Genomic DNA, 19,524 nt, shown 5'->3' with positions numbered 1-19,524 from the left:
GAAGAACTCTGATCTTTGAAAATTCTGGTCTTTGGTTTATATATCTATAAAATGAAGGAATTGGAACCACATCTCTTAAAGGGCCTTCCAACTCAAGACAGTCTAGGATCCTAAAAATCTCCAGCTGTTATAAACCCTCTTCTTCCACCAAGTTCTTAGGAGTCCTTATGGAGAATCTCCTTTACTTCTAGAACTTTCTAGGAGGTTTTTTGATTTAGCAGAAGTGAAGGGTACATTGATCTTCTTGCTTCTATTACTGTGGGAATGGAGGGCAGAACAAACTGGTTTCCTTGAGGGGAGAAAAATGGGAACAAAATAAATTGTAATAGGTAAACTTCTAATTCTATAATGAGGCTTGCGGTTTTCTATTTGTACCTGTTTGAGGTGTGCGAAAGAGATGATAGTAAAATAGGCCCAGAGATGATCAGCCCATGGGCTTCCAGAATTCAGAGACTGAGTCTTATTCATTTCTCTACCTGTGACAACACACTGCACAGAGAATATGTTGATTAAATACTGGAATTGAAGATAGACATCTTAGGGCTGTTTCAGGGAATCACCTGTGAGGTGATTTAAAAGATTGTTCTTAACCTATTAGAAAACTTGTGCAGAGCTATGCTGATTCAGTCTGAAGAAAAAAGAGCTGTAGGGGTGTTTTAAGCTAAATGAAAGTCTCTCTGATGGATTTAAATAGGAAATTATATACACCGAAACATGATAAAGCGGAAGCCAAACACAAAAGTTTTCTGCGACTCAGAATCAGGCGGGGGAGGAGGGATCAATAGGTGAAGAAAACTGTAGAAGATTCCAACACCTTCTCTGTGCTAGGTATTTGCTTTTCTTGTTTTGTCTATGCAGGGATCATGGTATTTTTCCTCCCCTTTGTAATTCTGTTCTTCCAGTGGTTTGTTGACTTGGTGATCTGATTAAGCCTGGTCATATTCTTTATCTTATTTCCTGTTAGCTTCATTTATTTCTACCAAATAAGTTGAAAAAACTGTTGTAATAGTTAAAAAAAATTAAAAATATAAAGTTTCTATCAGGACAAGTAAGCATTATAATGCACACTAGGAACTCAACATTTGATAGCTGCTACTATGCCTTACAGCATACAAAACACTTGCTCATCCATTATCCTCTTTTTCCTCGTGAAATGGTTATTACCCAAAGATCAGAAAGGTGCTGTGAAATGCCCAAAGCTAAGGTTTCCACTCAGTATGATTTGGAGAAGAAAGCTACCAAATTGTCCTTTGCTTAATAATTTGGTGTTGGCATTATTTACCTAGGACTGTACCCCCACTTTGATTAACTTGACCATAGTGCTTAGTGAGAAAGATCAGTCTTCTTACCCTGATGACCTAACTTTTTTGTAATTTCCCTCTTCACTTCCAGGGCTACCTTATTTTCCTACAATCTCATAATTGATAATATCGAGCTTATATAAAAATCTACAGTTCCTTTTGAGACTGAGATTTCATTTCTGACCTTTAGCTAAGATCTCTAGACGGGCTTTTTGCCCACAGATGATGATGGTCTTCTTAGGGCAACTCTTTCAACTCTGTGTCGATTGGAAGTAAGGCTCTGTTGTGGAATAGCAGGACCATAACTTGGAATGTACTTTGTAGTGAGAGTCCAGAATGGTGAAAAGACCCCTAAATGAAGTCTTGGGAGACTAAGGCTCTCACCAGCTCACCTCTGTGTGTAGTGATGCTTTGGGAAAACCCTATTCCTTCTGTGTGCCAGTTTTCTCATCTCCAGAAAGACAGCACTGGGCTTTAGGTTCCAGGAGCCCTTCTAGCTCTCACGTTCTATAGTTTATAAACATTAAAATGTTATTCCATCATATGGTGGCTGATTTGGCTTTTACATGTTTGCGAAGGATCACAATAGGTGCTAAAGTTCCCTAGGAGTGATGGGACAATGCTTGGTATAGTCTTTGCAGCAGAAGGTGTGGTCAGGGGGCTAATTTGATGCCTCTAAACTACAAAAGCCATAACCAGAGGCTTCTTTTATATACTGTATGTCCTTGACTGAATGCATGTTAGTAGTGTCATGACCACAGCCATCTATGTCATTTACACAGTTACCGAGGTCCTGAGATGTCACATGGAGACATGTTAAAGAACATGTGGTGAAATGGATTCAGAAAATGAAATGAGCTTGTCCATAGCGCCACAGCATTAAGTGTCAGAAGCAAGACTCTAATGCAAGACTATCTGACATCCTATTTTTTTGCATTTTTCACTTCACCGTTACCTCCCACAACATCTTGCATGGTGAGCATAAGTAACTAATGAAGCACTCCTGGTCATAAAGGCACCTGCGTTCTCCACAATTGTCCTAATGACACGGGATGGAAGAGGAGATGGTAGGTTTTCATAATCCTATGGTACTAAGGTCTTTGCCGAGAATACCTTTTTACCTTTGGAGAGACTTTTTAGTTGTAGATTTATCTTCTTAGGTATCACCATTGGAGCTCAGGAGAGAAAGTTGGCTGAACTTGTATATTTAGAAGTATGCTACATCTCTGAGAAATGTCATTGCCATGCTCAAATTGACTGGTTATTTAGAAATAGGGTCCCTCTTGAATTTCATGGTCAAACTTCATTTGAGGCTTCCCTAAGGTAAAATAATATAAAGTGTACTTCTTAGAGAAGCTATCTTGGCAGCTTTTCATCGCCTTTGGATAAAAGCAAAATTGCACCCAGCACATAAATTGACATATGAAGTAGTAAATGATTCCATTGTGCAAGTTGTCTTAATGGACTAAAGCCAGAATGCTCCATTAACCAGCATGCATAGAATAGTAATTGAGCTTAGAGTTTATTACCAGGCCAGGAAAAGAGAGAGAGAAAGAAAGAAAGAAAGAGAGAGAGAGAGAGAGAGAGAGAGAGAGAGAAAGAGAGAGAGAAAGAAAGGAAAGAGAAAGAAAGAGAAAGAAAAAGAAAGGAAGGAAGGAAGAAAGAAAAAGAAAAGGAGGGAGGGAGAGAGAAAGAGAAGAAAGAAAGAAAGAAAGAAAGAAAGAAAGAAAGAAAGAAAGAAAAAGAAAGAAAAGAAAGAAAAGAAATGAAACAGAAGGAACATATTGGGGGGATGATAAATGTCAGAATAACAGCTGGGAAGGTGAGAGGTTAGAAAGAGAACTTTAGAGGTATATACAATATGTTTCTTTTCCACTTGTTTTTCTTTGTGGGTAAAGGATTAAGTACAAAAAAGGTTGGGTGTCAGCTTTCAAACATAATGATAAAAAATCTGAGAACAGAGCAGTAGAATGTGCCAGGTTCTTTTCTTACTTTCATTTTAGAAGAAGAATCTCAGAGATCAGCCAACCGGGAAGAAGGGTGGCATATGCATATGTGTGAGATTGTGTTTATACACATATCTACTTGGATAAACACACAGAAGCCACAATAGCATTCCCAAAGGAATTCCTTAATACAGGAAGTAACAGCTTTATGCAGGCACCACAATTAAGCTCTGGGTTTTCATTCTAGATCCCAGGATTTAATTTCTAGAAGAAATGAGAGCTCTGTGATGTTCCATGGGGCTGTTTAGAATTACAGGCAACTTAGTTTTAAAGCTCATTGAATGCAAAGCACCTGAGCTTGGCTTAACCTCCAGGGATCTCTTTGCATTCAGAGATGTCTAAAACCACAAACCATAAATTCTGATGGGCACATGTAAAAGAAGAGACCACAGGAATTACAATTTTGTTATTCAATGTGGCCACACTCTACTGCCACGACTTCCCTCCCATCATTCCCAAGCTTCCTCTTGCTTTGCACTTGGATTTACCAGATATCCAGGCCTGGGCTATACCCGATAGTGTGGGAAAAGGCAGACACAATTTCTTTACGAGCTATGGTATGTATGTTGCTGCAATTTAGCTGGATTGAATGTGTACAGATAATAGAGAACCATGAGATATAAAAGCTGTGGCCACAGGCATTTTTTGAATTGGTCATTATCGCTCTTAAGGATCATCTATACACTACTATTCTTGAAGTCCCAGATCTTTTCTTGTGTTAACTGCTTTGTGGAAAATGAAGGTGCTGTCATTTCTCTTCTCCTTGAAACTGCCTGCCACCTTGACACATCCACTTCCTGACCCACCACCTTGACTCTTCCCTTTCCCTTTTTCTTCTAACCCTTACCATCAGAATATTGGCATGAGAGCAATATCCATGTTTCCATCCCTGGCCCCAGTCCTCAGCACCAGAGTCACATTTCCAAGTAGACATTTCCACATAGGATTCTCAATGACACCTTGAACTCATCATGTTTGAAACCAAATTTATCCTTTTATTCTTACCTCCCGAGTTTCTGGAACAATCAGTTAGTAGGCAAGTCACTCAGCATCATTATAAATCTGACTGAGACATCACGTGACTTTCCCATCCTTTTCTTTTTGTTTTCATCTAGTGCACATGGCTAATCTAAGGAAACTTGTTTCTTGTAGGAGACAAGGAGAAGGCCTTAGGATCTACTGGGGGAGTCTGGAACAGCAGTCCCTCTTATCTCGCTGGAACCCATGGTCCACTGAGGTGCCTTACGCGACCTTCACTGAGCACCCTATGAAGTACACCAGTGAGAAGTTCCTCGAAATTTGTAAGGTAGGCAGTTTGAGCCTCATTAGACTAGCTTTGATGGTGAAGTTATCTGCTTCTAAAATATGTACTACTCAAAAAAAAAGAAAAGTTAAGATACAGCCTGGGTTTATACAGATACAAATTTTAAAAGGTTTATAGGAATTTTTTAGTAAACAGTGGAGCTGTTTTATATATAAATATGTGTATAATATTTATGTTAATCATATTGTGATGTTTCCACCTTGCTAATTTCTTATAAAAAATTATAGTGTAATATTATTTAAAAATGGCAATACTTGTGTCTGTTTTTTGCCATACGTATAAATTTCTGTATGGGTACTTATAATTTTCTGTATGTAATTAAATTCTAATTATTTCATTCAAAAGAAAGAGTGTGGGTGGGATAGCGTGAAATATGAAGTCAGATATGGCTCTTGGTTATGTTTGTTACTTTTCTTTCTGGGGCCTTGGTAGTCTTATCTCTAAAATGGACATAATCAACACTGCCCTTCCTCCTAACTTCATTGGACCATTGTAAGGTTAAATTGAATATTGTGAATGTAAATGGTCCATAAACAGTAAAGCAATTAAGAGTATTTTTATGTCTTTCAATCTCATCTCCCCAAATAGATTTTATCAGTGACAGGGAAAGTCCTACTATTTTTTTTTTTTTTTTTTCATCTCCCCTAGGGAAACATAGGCAGTGCTAGGATACTAGGTAGGCAGGCAGTGCTAGGATACTAGGTAGGCAGGAAGTAAAATGGTTGGAGCTGTAGATGCAGAGAAAGATTAAACTTTATATTTTCAACACATATACACACAGGAGTGTGTGTATAGGCCTAGAAATTCTTGCCTTCTCTGTCCTTTCTATGTTTACCTTTATATGCTGTCATTTACTTCCAAATATCATAACTCTCTGTTTCTTGTAAATTCAAAAGATAACAATATATACCTAAAATCTTTCTGTGGTTGGATGGCATGCATTGCAGTGGCTGCATGATTTTAAACACACTATTCATGCAAATATGTATATGTATAAAAATATTTTTAATTGGTAAGTCTCCTATTTTAAAAATGATTTGAGGCAAAACGTGACTAGAAGATAAATGGAGTCTTAATTTCACCTAATGTATACTTGAAGTTGGATTAAATCCCTTCTGCTATCAGAAAGGACAGTGGTCTTCTCAAGATTTATGTAAACATCCTCAGGGGCTTATGGTCTCAAGGTTTACTTACCTCTGGCTCGAGGCTATTGCAGGCACTAAATTAGTTCATTGTATGGATCTTGTGATAGCCCAATTTTATAATGCTGCAGCCCAGGGTCCAACTTCAGCCCCTAGCCTGACTCTACCACCCAAAAGCAACAAAAGAGAACAAAATGAAAACCAATGACAATAATACAACACTTACACAAAGGCATTGATGTGAGAGTAGACTCCATGAGGCCTTTGAGGAGATGGAGTGAGAATTTTTTAAATCATGATAATGGGCCCAAATTTCACATGGAATATCAGCTCTCTCTGTTTGTAAAAGACCTTATTAATAATAATGCATTATTAATGCATTGCTTTATAATCCTCTCTCTGCTCCTCTGGATCCTGTCGTGCTCCTCCCCAAATATTTTGTCTCCCTCCCCTCCTCCTCCTCCTCCTCCTCCTCCTCCTTCTCCTTCTCCTTCTTCTTCTTCACAGTTCAGAGTATTTTATCTGTTTGTGTGTGTGTGTGTTTTTCTTTCAGACACCTGGTAATAGAACTCAAAATGCTTGACAATGTATTTTTTCTAAAGCCATTTCCCTCCTCTAAAGGAAGTCTTGTTTTTGCCATTAAAATAACATATATTTTTGCATTAATAGTAATTGTATCATATTGTAAGGTAAAATAAATACCAAGTGACTTGGTTATTACACCCATCACTTCCTGAGCCAAGTCCCCTCTTCCTTATACTTGATGCATTAAGTACTTATTCCCTGAGTGTCCTTGGCTGGAAGATATTCAGAGTAAGGGATTAAAGAACAAATTCTATTAGCTACAGAGAAATGGCACTGCATTACTCTTAATTCTTGATGGTACTTTGTTTTATTCTGATACATATAAATACAACCAAATAAATTTATTTGTTTATTTAGGTATGTATGTATGTATGTATGTATGTATTTATTTATTTATTTTTATTATTATTATTCTTTTTTACATTTATTTTTGAGAGACAGAGAGAGACAGAGTGTGAGCAGGGGAGGGGTAGAGAGAAAAGGAGACACAGAATCCGAAGCAGGGTCCAGGCTCTGAGCTGTCAGCACAGAGCCCAACAAGGGGCTCGAACCCACGAACTGTGAGATCATGACCTGGGAAGAAATTGGATGCTTAACCGACTGAGCCACCCAGGTGCCCCAATACAATCAAATAATTTTAAAAGGAAGATAAGAAATAAAATGTTGAAAGGAGGATAGAATCATTATTCCCCCAAAACCATGACTGTGGTTAATAGAACATAGAATTAATTAATGTAGAAAGGTAAAAGGAAAACTCAGTGTTTGTACTGCTCTTGTTGGATGGGAGTAAGAATATCTTACGTGCATGTGTGCATATGTGTGTGTGTGTGTCACAACAAGTGTGGATGTGAGCATACTGAATGCTTGTTCAGTTGGTTAGTGATTTTAAGTCAATAAAACTGTTTTGTGGATCTGTTAAGTATATTTCCTTCATGGCTTTTCTCCTTAAACTATTTTTCCAAAGCTTCCCCACCCCCCCCCCCCCCACCCCGGCAACAGTCTGGCCAAACTATTTGGCCAAATAGTTTGCCAAACTATTTCTTATTAAAGGCCACCCCAAGTCCCAACTCTTTCTGAAAACAAGTGATCTCCATCTGTGATGTGAGATGATGAGTACTCTGATCCATTTCTTTGAGTCTTAATTTCTCTTTTGTTGTTCGGTTTTATGTCACAATATTATTTGTGTTTATGATATTTTCCAAAATTGGCTTTGATTAATACTCAGTTATATTAATTTAAAAGAATAAATAAGAAGAAAGACAATTCTGTGGATATAGAATTCCTTTTATATGGGTATTTTGGCATAACATAAGATTTTAAAAGGATGATACAAAACTAGTTTTTCCATTTCCCTTATAAATGAAATGGGAAAAAAGAAAATATGGGGAAAATGCATAACTAAATCAAATACCTGAAGCAATTTAATTCAGTTTAGCAAATCTATTATGGTATAGGAAAATAAATCCTGTAGAGCTGGGTTACACATAGTAAAAATTTCCAAATTATTTACAATCTGATGCCATAACTTATTTTTAAAAATATACTTAAAATCCAAATTTATTCTGACTCAGAGTCTTTTCTTATAAAGCACCTGGAATCTCTTTATTCAACAAATATCTTCTGACACCTACAAAGTAGAGGTTTATTGTTCAGGATACAAACATAAATGAAATAAAATTTATGTCTGTGGAAGGCACTGTTGAATAGAGGAATAGATAAAAATGCAAAGATTTTAAAATGAGCACTAAATTGACTAAATCAGAAGTTAAATCCAATGAAGAGATGTGGAGGCACATGAAGGTACAAGGAGTGTTCTTAGACACAGAGTAATTTATTGTAGCTGGAGTTTAATCTTACATATTCCCCTTCATGATCATAATGACTCAAATAATAGGTATAAGGGCTTAAGGGCAGTAGGAATGGAGAGAAGATAAAGATATGTTGAGATACTCAAGATACAGGATTAATGGGAGCAGGTAATTTACAGGATATAGTAGGTGGAGGAGAAAAAGATGTTGAAGATGGTGTGGTTTTTGGCTTGGGAAGATGGTGACTCCATTGATTTGAGTGGGGAAAACTGAAAGAAGAATAGGTTTGGACATGTTGGTTTGACATGTCCATGGAACATGAGATTGGGTTAGTTGTCAGGCAGTTAGAAATTTAGGTCTGAAGCTCAGGAGAGAAAGCTTAGCTGCTGATAGAGGTTTCAGACCATACACCTTTGGATCAAAGCTGAGTCATGGGATTGGTTGGTCAGGCACGTACCATAGGAAAGAGTATTAATAAACACATTAATTGCATTCAAATTCAAATTCGTATTATCTTCAAGTCTCCTAATCTAAAAATTACTATCAAATTTATGCAATACAGTATCAAAATACATTATTTTTTCCTTTTATTCTTCTCACTAACTCTATAGCACTTTACGTCTGGCAAATATGATGGTCAAATGGCCTCTTTCCAGACATTCTTGCTTATCTCTCAGCCTCACCAACCTATTCCAATCTCTGTATGCATATACTTTGCATTACTCATATAAAACAGTTGTGAGAATAGGAAATAATCATTTTTTGGCATTGACTTTCTTGTTACAAGACATAAAAATAATCTCATGTAATATTATGTAATCAGACTATATTTATTGATTACAGTTTACATGTTTTCATGTAATTCAACTAACAAAAACCCTGTGAGGTCAAGATAGCTATCTCTGTTTTTAAAATGAGGGTACTTAGAGTGATTAAGTGAATTGACTAAGGTATTAAAATAAACTAGCTCCCTTTCCACACCCAAATAATTTGTAAATAAGCAGGAAAATGGACATGAGCTTGAAGAACTTGTGTGTGTGTGTGTGTGTATTCATTGATGTGATATGTAATGTGATATATTTCTGACAAAACTTGATTATCCTCAATTGTTTCACACACTTTTTATTTATAATTTGTAGTCTCATCTCCCCTGTTTTAACCATTTTCTTGCTGGGTTCTTAGGATGTGTGGAGAGTCTTGCTGGAAGGGACTAATGACTGAGCCCAGAGCTGGTAAATAACAGTGAATGGTCATGAATGCTTTATAACCAAATCAAAATGATCTACAGTCCAATCCTTTTTACTCTTTTCTGGCATATTTACCCTTTTTTTCAAGGGAATTATGAAAGTGAACCAACGTGTTAGCAATTAAATGTAACTTTCGTTTCCCTTCACATCATTTTGACAAATACTCATTGAATACCCACCTAGCTACATGCTGAGCAACGTGCTAGTAAACTGGGATACTGAGAAGAATAAAACAGATTTTGCCCTCCAGACACTTACAGAGTACAGGGAGAAGGTAAAAAAAAAGTAATTAACAAATTATAATTTAATATGCTAAGACTGTTAATAGAGTGGGATTCACAAGGTTCTATGGGAGCCCAGAAGAGGGAACAAGAAAGTCCAAAAGCTAACAGGTATAATGATATCTGAAGTGAAACTCAAAGTATGAGTGATTTAAGCATCAAAGGAGGTGGGGGAAATACATTTTAAATAAAAGAAAGATGGTTGGAACCTGCAAATTACAAAAGTACATGAAATGTTCTTGAATAAAGAATAATTCATTTTAGCTAGAATTCAAAGCATGTGTATGTACGCATATGTGTTGGCAGGGGAGAGTTGGGGAATGGAATAGGAAGAGGGTGTGGATTAGGATATATAGGAACCTCTCTTGGAGGAAAGAAGTTTCTGCCTCATCCTCCTTTTTCTCTCTACATACCTGAACATACCACAATCAAGGTGTCTCCATAAAGATAATTCCAGGTAAAATATGTCAGGATGATATAAACATTCTATCCAGCTGTGTGACTGTTCAAGTGGTTTCCAGTACTGGGTATTGGATGGATTTATTCTTTATCTCCGCATGCTTCATTTCCTATAGAGCAACACTGAAACCTATAGCCTGAAGGTTTGGAAAACCTGCTCAGCTGAGGAATGCACGCCTGCAGGCATGAAACCTGGTCTCTTTACCCAGTGTAAACAGGAAGCAAGTTATGGTTGTAATAAGGAAAACTGAGACTCTGGGCAGTGAACTGCTGGCAGACAGCACCTGAAGTAAACCAGGAGTGCAGTCACTCAGGTGGTAAATACTTGCTGTAAAGTCCATAAGAACGTTCAGCACTCCCCCTACCTCCAACGAACGCACCCACCCACCCACACACACCACTATACTTTACCCTAACCAGCACACAGCTCCTATGTAATCAGAGTTGTTAAAACTTGACCCTCTGTTTTTGAGACTGGAATAAAAGAAGGAGCCAGGGGTGGGTGTATAAAAGCTTTTAGAGAAAAGTATGTGGCTGGTGGCATTCATATCAGATGACACCGCGTTCCTGTCACACAGACTGAGTTCAGGTGCTTGAAATGCTCAAGAGCCAGTTTGGGGACTTGGCCTTTTGTCTGCCTTTCCTTCAATGCACTGCTTGTCACTTTGTCTTCATGGTCCCTCCTCCTTTTAGAGGGAGCACTGAAATGACTAGAAATAAAGTGGCATCTGACTCTAATGAGATGCCAAGTTCATTGGGTATGAAATAGCATCGACTCTTTCTTTCCAGCACTCAGATTCTGAGGCCACGGAGGATTCTCATCAAATGAAGCTTATGATGAGGACTGGAGAAGCAGTCAGTAATCTAATCTAAAAGCATTTATTTATCTATGAAAAGGTATCCCGGCAGTCCAGAGGGTGTTGGCAATGGGAATGCTGTGGTGAATTACAGCTTGGTCTAAGAAGTCCTAGTTTGATGGTGATATTGTCAAAGATTTGTTGATAGTATTTTTGATTATTGGTAATAGGCTTCCTTAATGGCCTTTGCACTCTTACTCCAAATTCCAGCCTCATTTCATTCCACTTCCCCAACTCTTCCTAAAATACATGAATATGTGTACCTGCACATGTGAGCTTATGGACAAACTCTCCATTCATTAAAGTTGGTTTAATCTTTACAGCCACCCTCTGTACTTGATGCTATTAATATTCTTTTTTGTGTGGAAAAGGAACTATAAAATTTAGAGAGGTTGGATAACTTGCCCAGAGTCACACAGCTAATGAGTGCCATATCTGCAACTTAAGACCAGATCTGTTTGATCTCAATACCCATGTTATATCATACATACTTCCTTCAGTTCAGTGCTTTTCAACAGGGGATGATTTTACCACCCTCCCATCCCCCTGCCGGGGTGGCATTTGGCAATGTCTCAAGACATTTTTGATTCTCACACTTAGGGTGAGGATACTATTGGTATATGGTGGGTAGAGGCTAGTGAGGCTGCTTAACATCCTAAAATACAGAGGACATTGTCCCCTGTCGCAAAGAATTATATGGCACAAGATAGCAATAGTCCTAAGGTAAGGAAACTTTGGTTCACTTACATAGACAAACAGCCACAATTGTGACTCTAATTCTTAGAAAACTGGATGAAATATTTAAATGGAGATAAAAGTGAAATGCAATAGAATAAAATATTAATTTTTGCCTTGAGTATACAAGAAGGCATTGTGAGAGAGAGGGTATTTGAGCTTGGTTTGGAAGGATGAATAGGAGTATAGACAATATAGATCTTTGCGGATTGAGTAGGCCCTATGCATCTTACGCCAAGTCAGAGCTAGAGGTTGCTAGGCAAGCTTAGTACGGTGTTTTTCAAAAAAATTTTTTAGAAGCATAAGACTTTTAAAAATAAAATCTTGAAATTGAAATATGTAAAATGGTTAAAAATAGAGCAGATCTAATTGGTATGATTGCAGGGACTGGAGGATGTTACCTGCTTGGCTTCCATATCTTCTCCCCAAACCCTCAGGAATATCTGTCATCCCAACATTGTTAATAACAGCATTTCCTTTCTTTTGAAAATAATCTTTGTCTGGATGATAAATTATATGGTCATCCAACCTATGAAGAAATCTAGTGTTCAAAGGAACATGTTTTGAAAATCACTGAGTATAATTTTTTCCTATCCCTTCTTAAAAATAAGGAACACAAATCCTTTTCTAAATAGTATAATTTTACTGCTCATAATAGCAGTATATTATAGAAAGAGGACTTTAACACACTTAAGTCAGGAGACTGGGATTCCAAGACTTTGCTCAGTTGCTTATTAGTGATTAGCCATTGGACAAATCTCTGAAACACTTGGACCCTCAGTTTACCTATTAGATCCCCTATGCATTGTCCCCGATGCCTAGCATCTTGTCCAACAAAGCTTTCTGAATTTGTGGATTTCTAACCCCTGCCCTATAGTCTATCTTGTTTATACTTTATGAATATTGTTCTTGACTATAGGATCTATAATTACTATTTTGGAATTGTTAACTATACATGTGGTCTTATCATCTGTTTATTTCCTCATGTCCCATGCTCATGTATCCAATTGGCCATTAGAAATTACTAAGAGGCTTACTGGTTAGGCACATCAACCACGTCTGGAACAGAATCCTTGACCCTTGCACCTCACCACTTCCAAGTCCTTCTGCCCCAGGCTTTCCCAACCCAGTAATGATATCACTTTCTATCCAGTTGCTCAGACCAAAAATCTAGGTGTCATCTTTGAGTCCTCTGTTCTTTTCATCCCTTATATTTACTCATGCCAGCAAGTTGTATGGCTCTACCTCCAAATAATATCCCTAATTTAACCAGTTATGTTCTCCACTTCTCTCCTGATCCAAGCCACCATCATCTCTTGCCTGGACTACTGAAGTGATCTTCAAACTCCTCTTATCTTCTGGCTTCTAATCTTGACCCTAACAGTAAATTTTCCATACAACTGTCAGGATTATTAAAAACAACAACAACAGCAACAACAAAACATACATCACTGAACTTATTTTTAAAATCACTTCAATCCAGAGTCCTTAATATGGCCGACAGGATGCTTTGGGCCTAAGATTTCATTTCGATCTCTTTTGATCACTATATTCTAACTACACAGGCTCTTCCTCTGTTTTCCTCAGAAGAAAACTGAACAATGGCTAAATTTGCAATGGACAAAAATCAACTTTTTACAGATCTTTTTTTTTTTAATCTTTATTTTTGAGAGACAGAGCATGAGCGGGGGAGGGGTAGAGAGAGAGGGAGACACAGACTCTGAGGCAGGCTCTAGGCTCTGCGCTGTCAGCACAGAGCCCGACATGGGGCTCAAACTTATGAAATGTGAGATCATGACCTGAGCCGAAGTCTGATGGTTAACTGACTAAGCCACCCAGGTGCCCCCAAAAATCAACTTTTTGATTTAATTTAATTATATGGACATGAATTCATTCAATGACAATTTTTTCAGAAAAAAAAATAGACAGTAATACTTGTATTACTTTGATATAGGTTCATATTAAAAATATAGAGATAAGAGAAACAAAGTAAAGGTGTCATCTTGTACCTGTTTTTCTTTTGCATTTATCTCCTTGATCAATTGAAAACTTCAAGAATCTTGGGGAACTAATATTTAGGATTTTCTTTCAATCTAGAGTTTAAAGGCTTTTTATTTTGAAATAATTTTAGGCTTACAGGAAAATTGCAAAGATAGTAAAGTTTCCATGTACCTGACATTCAAATTATTCTAACAACTTACATAATAACTATAGTAGAGTTATCAAAACCTGAAAATTAAACATCACTACAATAATATTAAGTGAACTACAGGCCTTATTCAAGTTTCACTGTTTTTTTTGTTTTGTTTTTCCTAATGCCTCTGTCTGTCCCAGGATCCAGTTCAGGATTATGTATTACATTGAGTTGTTCTGTCTCTTTATTCTCCTCCGAACTGTGACAGTTTCTCAGTCTTTCTTCTGTGTTCATGATCTTGGCACTTCTCATGAATACTGGTCGGTGTTTTTGTAGAATGCTTCTCAATTTGGGTTTGCCTGATGTTTTCTCATGATTGAATTGAGGTGTTTTGTTTTGTTTTTTTTTTTTTTGGAGCAGATACTACAGAAATGATTTATGTCTTCACTGCATCATATTGTAGGCTTATGATGCCTGTGTGTCTTATTACTAGCAGTATTAACATTGATCACTTGTTTAAGATAGATTTAAGATGTATGCTGGATTTCCCCTCTGCAAAGTTAGGATTTTTCCCTTTATAATTGATAAATATCTTGGGGGAGATACTTTGATACTCAACCCATGTTTTTTGAAATTATAGTGTCTGAGTGGAACTTAATGTATCTGTTGGCATCCAGGGAACTCTGTTACTTTTAAAAAGCTCATATCAGAGTCAAAAAAATGTTTTCTGGAGTCTGTGATTTGTATTAAGGAAATTGGCATTCCAAATATGGAATTGAAGGGAATAGAACTAAGAAAGTTAAAGTCTTGGGGCATGTGGGTGGCTCAGTAGGTTAAGTGTTTGACTCCTGATTTTGGCTCACGTCATGATCTTGTGGTTCATGAGTTCATGCCCCCCATTGGGCTGTCACCACAGAGCCTGCTTGGGATTCTGTCTCCCTCTCTCTCTGCTCCTCCCCCGCTTGCTCTCTATCTCTCAGAATAAATAAAAATAAACTTGAAAGAAAAAAGTTAAAGTGTTTTTGCCTATAAATAATGAAAATATTTGTACCTATAAATAATATGCTTTATAAAATGCTTTTGAATAATTCACTTAAATTCATGCAACAATCTCCTGAGGCTGACATTCAGGGAACTCTGTTACTTTTAAAAAGCTCATATTAGAGTTAAAAAATTATATGAATGATACAAATGATAAAAATTGTACAAATCTCATGAGGTTGGCTTTTACTATCACTATCATCACCATTATTAGTTTCCCTTTTCAGATCTAGAAACTAAGGCTCAGTGAGATTGTATGGTTTTTCCAAACTCTAACCGTTAGTAACTGATAGGGCAAGGAAGCATACCTGGCCCTATGCATCTATGCCAAGCATTTTCCCACTATACACAGTGATGGAATATATGTGGTTAGATAGCAGTGAGTTCCCCATCATTGGATATGTCCATGTCCAGGGATGTAGTTTTTTGGTGAGGATGTGTCAAGGCAAAAACAACAGATGAATGGCTAGAATTGATAAGCTTAAGGTCACTTCTAACCTTGAGATTCCATGATTTTCAACCATAATGATTCAATGCCTATGTTATTAACTTATTCTGTCCTTTTTGATTTTCTCTTTTGGAAGTTGAAGAAAAACCACTTCTTTCTGCTTTTCTTATTCAATCAGCTAAAGCACTGGTGGAAGTAGCTGAAAGGAAGGATGTCTTTCCTTCCAGAATCCCCAGGCTGTTATGACTACAGTTTGTATCACTCAATGACAGCAATGTTTAGATCTCCAAGAGGATGCTGGGACTGCAAACGAGTAATAAGAAGTGTCTTCTGTCTGTCTTCGCTTCTACAGACTGAAGCTCAAGCAAAACCCTACTTCTGTGTTGGTTTACATTATTTAGCCTCAGTGAAGTGAGTTTATTTATTTTTTAAGCTTTTTTTTTTTTTTTTTTTTTTTTTTGAGAGAGAGAGAGAGAGAGAGAGAGAGAGAGAGAGAGAGAGAGAGAGAGAGAGACTGTGTGTGTGTGGGGGCGGGGGGTAGGGGCAGGGAGGGAGAGAGAGAGAATCCCAAGTAGGCTCTGTGTTGTCAGTGTGGAACCTGTTGTGGGGCTTTATCTCTCAAACTGCGAGATCATGACCTGAGCTGAAATCAAGAGTCAGATGCTTAACTGACTGAGCCATCCAGGTGCCCTCTGAGTTTATTTATTTATTTATTTATTTGATGTTTTGATAATATTCAATTAGGTAAATATTACTTTAAAGAAAAGTAGAGAAATACATCTGTTTATTTTGAAAACCTAGAGATATTGAGGTACTCCAGCAAACTATATTATTTTCTCATCATAGCCACTAATTTTTGTTACTTATGACATTATCTAAAAAAAACCTCATAGATTTCAATGCTTTTCAAAAGAAGAAACTAAGACTCAAAAAGAGGAAATGAATTTACAATGCCACACAGGTATAAAATTATAGAAGTTTTATTTGCATGGCTTTTTTTCTTTTTCTTCTTTCTTTCTTTCTTTCTTTCTTTCTTTCTTTCTTTCTTTCTTTCCTTTTTTTTTTTTTTTTTGTAGGGTTGCCAACTGCCAATAGTTGATACATTCTAATTTGTAAATGTTTTTTCCTTACTAATAAGGAAACTGAAACTGGAATGAAAAAGTAGTTTGCCCAGGGGCAATTTGGTATAAAATTAAGTATCCAGGATAAAATCTCTATGGAAAATTGTTATGGGGAAAGACTACAGGCTTCTCTTTCTTCACTGAAAGATCACTCTTATGTTAGTCCCTTAAAGCAAAGATTGGTCTCCTCTTGGAATCATGGGAAGAATAATGGACACTTTATAGAGGATGCTTAATAATTTGAATTGATATTGGAATATACTCTAATAGGAGTCTTAATTTAGGTTCACTAGTGAGCCAGTTGCCTAGGAAACAGATTTGGATCTCACTGTGAATAAGATTTTATTCCTAATGTTCTTTTTTACCATACTGCAGAAAGTGGAGTGACTGTGGGTAAGTCATTTACCTTCTATGAGCCTTGGTTTTCTAATATGGAAATGGTGATACCTTCTTTTACATACCTAATACATTTATGTTAGAAAGAGATCATGGATATAAAAGAGCTTGTTGGAAATAGAAACATGAACTTTTGTTTCATTTCCTTGCTTATATATGTTTATTTTTTTAATTAAAATTTCTTTACATTTATTTATTTTTGAGAGACAGAGAAAGACAGTGTGAGCAGGGGAGTGGCAGAGAGAGAGGGAGACACAGAATCTGAAACAGGATCCAGGCTCTGAGCTGTCAGCACAGAGCCTGATGTGGGGCTTGAACCCATGAACTGTGAATTCATGACCTGAGCCAAAGTCGGATGCTTAACCGACTGGGCCACCCAGGCGCCCCTATATCTCTGTTCAGAATGCTCCCTGAATTACCCTCCCCTTAACCCAATTCAACTTGGCTTGACCAAAATAAGGATTTTTTTTCCCTCATTTAACTTAAAAGTTCAGGATAGGCTGACCTAATAATTTGAATGATTTTGTCAATAATTCATCTCTCTCTGTATCTTACTTCTTCCACCTTCGTTGGCTTCATTCTCAGGTTCTCACTATGCATGGTAAAATGACCTCGAAAACCTCCAGGCTTTCTATCAGTTTTGCAACAACATTGGTCATGTGCCCTTACCTGCACCAATCTCTGTGACCAGAGAAATGGACTCCTCTGATTGCTTAGACCTGAGCCATATGCTAAAGTAGACTCCTCTTATACTATTTGGGCTAAACTGGAAGAGGGTGGTCCTCCAAAGAAATAAAGAGGTACTCGTATTGGAAGAAGAATCTTAAATGATTGAAAGGATGCTGGGTTGAATAGAAAAAACAGCTGCCAACCAAGCCCTCCCTAATTCCATTTCACCTATTGAAACTCTAGGAACCCTTTGATGATTGTCTCAAGAGTTTTCTTTTGAAGTCATTTCTGATCCTCTTCCTATGTATGATTTCCCCCTCTTTTGCATTCCTTTACCATCTTATTATGCCTGCTGTTCATTTTCATGAACTTTGTATAATGATTTACCAAGTTCATTTCTTAGATTATTAGAGTGTTACTCCTTTGGACACAGAGACTATATCTTACTTGTATTTAAATCTTCAGCAGCCAGCAGGCATCTGATTCATAATAGACTATCAGCAAATATTTATTAATCTGACTACTAAATGCTGTACAAATTACGAAGGATGAAAAACAAACAAGATGAGGCAGATAATTTCATTATGTACATAATTTATTGACTGATTGATTTATTAAAAGACTAACAGAAGCAATGTTGACAATTCTGAGAAATGACATCTATGTAAGGAAGTAAGGATAGCTACAGCCCCAGGACAGTGGTCAACTTTTGTGAGGACTGGCTAGGGAGGAAGTGTGTCTGGACCAACTCTGCATTTACTAACTCTGTGCCTTCTTTTCCTCTTCAGTTGTCTGGGTTCACGTCTAAACTTGTTGCAGCGATCCAGAATGCCCACAAGAATTCCACTGGATCTGGAAGAAGAAAGGGACTGATGGTGTTAACTGAACCCATTTTGATTGAAACCTACATGGGGCTGATGTCATTCATTGGAAACCGCAACAAACTCGGCTATTCCCTTGCCCGTGGGAGTATTGGTTTTTGAGACTCCTTCTGGCATTATAAGTATGCCATCCATTGATCTACCTTCATTGAAGATTCTGTTTCAGACCACCATATATTTGGACTGACTTAGTTCCTTTTAAATACTATTACATGGTATTGAACACTTAGTATCTTAGGAAATCTATAATCTTGATTAGACTGATAGATGCACACTTCAGACCTCATATAAGAACAATCAAATTTCCTAACCAGAAAATAAATGCTCTTAAGCTTATCAAATAATATTATCATTGAATACCTGATCATAAACTGAGGGCAGAGTCTCTGGCTTCTTGCTCCTCTGTCCTCCAAATGTAGGCATTTTTTGGATCTTGAGCTTGAGCCGTTTGATTCTGATGTCTTTCACTGGGGTCTGACTATACTATTTTAGCTACTCTTTTTATGAGAATGCCTTCCAAATCCGTATTTCCATCCCTGATACTTTTTCAAGATTTAGTTTTGTATTTCTGTCTGCTGATCATATATATGATTCAATGGCCACTCATATTCAGCATCTTCCAAATCCTGGGTTTCTCTGTGGCATTTTTAGGGTCCCAGTCATCATTCGTGAAATCCATCAGTTTTGATATATCTAAATTCCTTGCCAGATAATTTCATCTAGTATCTTTCTTAGTCGGTTTGGGCTGCTACTCCAAAATACCACAGACTGGGTGGCTTATCAACAAGAGAAATTCATATCCCACAGTTCTGGAGGCTTGAATGCACAGTTCAGGGTGCTGGCGCCTGGTCAGGTGAGGGCCCTGTTCCCAGGTGCAGACTTCTCGTTATATCCTCAGACAGTAAAGGGGCAAGAGGGTTCTCTTGATCTTCTTTTATAAGGGCATTAGTCTTATTCATGAAGACCCTGCTTTCATGACCTAATCACCTCCCAGAGGCCCTACCTCTTAATACCATCATATTTGGCCTCAAGATTTCAGCACATGAATGTTGGAGCACACAAACTGTCAGACCATGGCAGGACCAAATG

The 19,524-nt window shown here is 37.4% G+C and overlaps 1 protein-coding gene across 5 annotated transcripts in view; it reads left to right on the top strand.

Moving 5' to 3' along the window:
• The window catches only part of TPRG1 (tumor protein p63 regulated 1), a 122,966-nt gene extending 104,230 nt beyond the window's left edge, over positions 1-18,736 (top strand). For 3 of the 5 annotated variants that reach the window (XM_042955996.1, XM_042955999.1, XM_042955997.1), the window contains exons 5-6: positions 4,460-4,613; positions 18,343-18,736. In XM_042955996.1, coding sequence (XP_042811930.1) covers positions 4,460-4,613; positions 18,343-18,537 — 349 coding nt within the window. In that variant the 3' untranslated portion in view covers positions 18,538-18,736. Of the gene's footprint in view, positions 1-4,459; positions 4,614-15,546; positions 15,780-18,342 lie in introns of all 5 variants that reach the window. The other 2 variants (XR_006207348.1, XM_042955998.1) reach the window with 2 other exon arrangements.
• Positions 18,737-19,524: the final 788 nt, after the last annotated feature.

This window comes from Panthera leo, chromosome C2, assembly GCF_018350215.1.
Source record: "Panthera leo isolate Ple1 chromosome C2, P.leo_Ple1_pat1.1, whole genome shotgun sequence".
NCBI lineage: Eukaryota > Metazoa > Chordata > Mammalia > Carnivora > Felidae > Panthera > Panthera leo.
The sequence above is the reverse complement of the archived record's forward strand: the minus strand, read 5'-3'. Positions and strand labels throughout refer to the sequence as shown.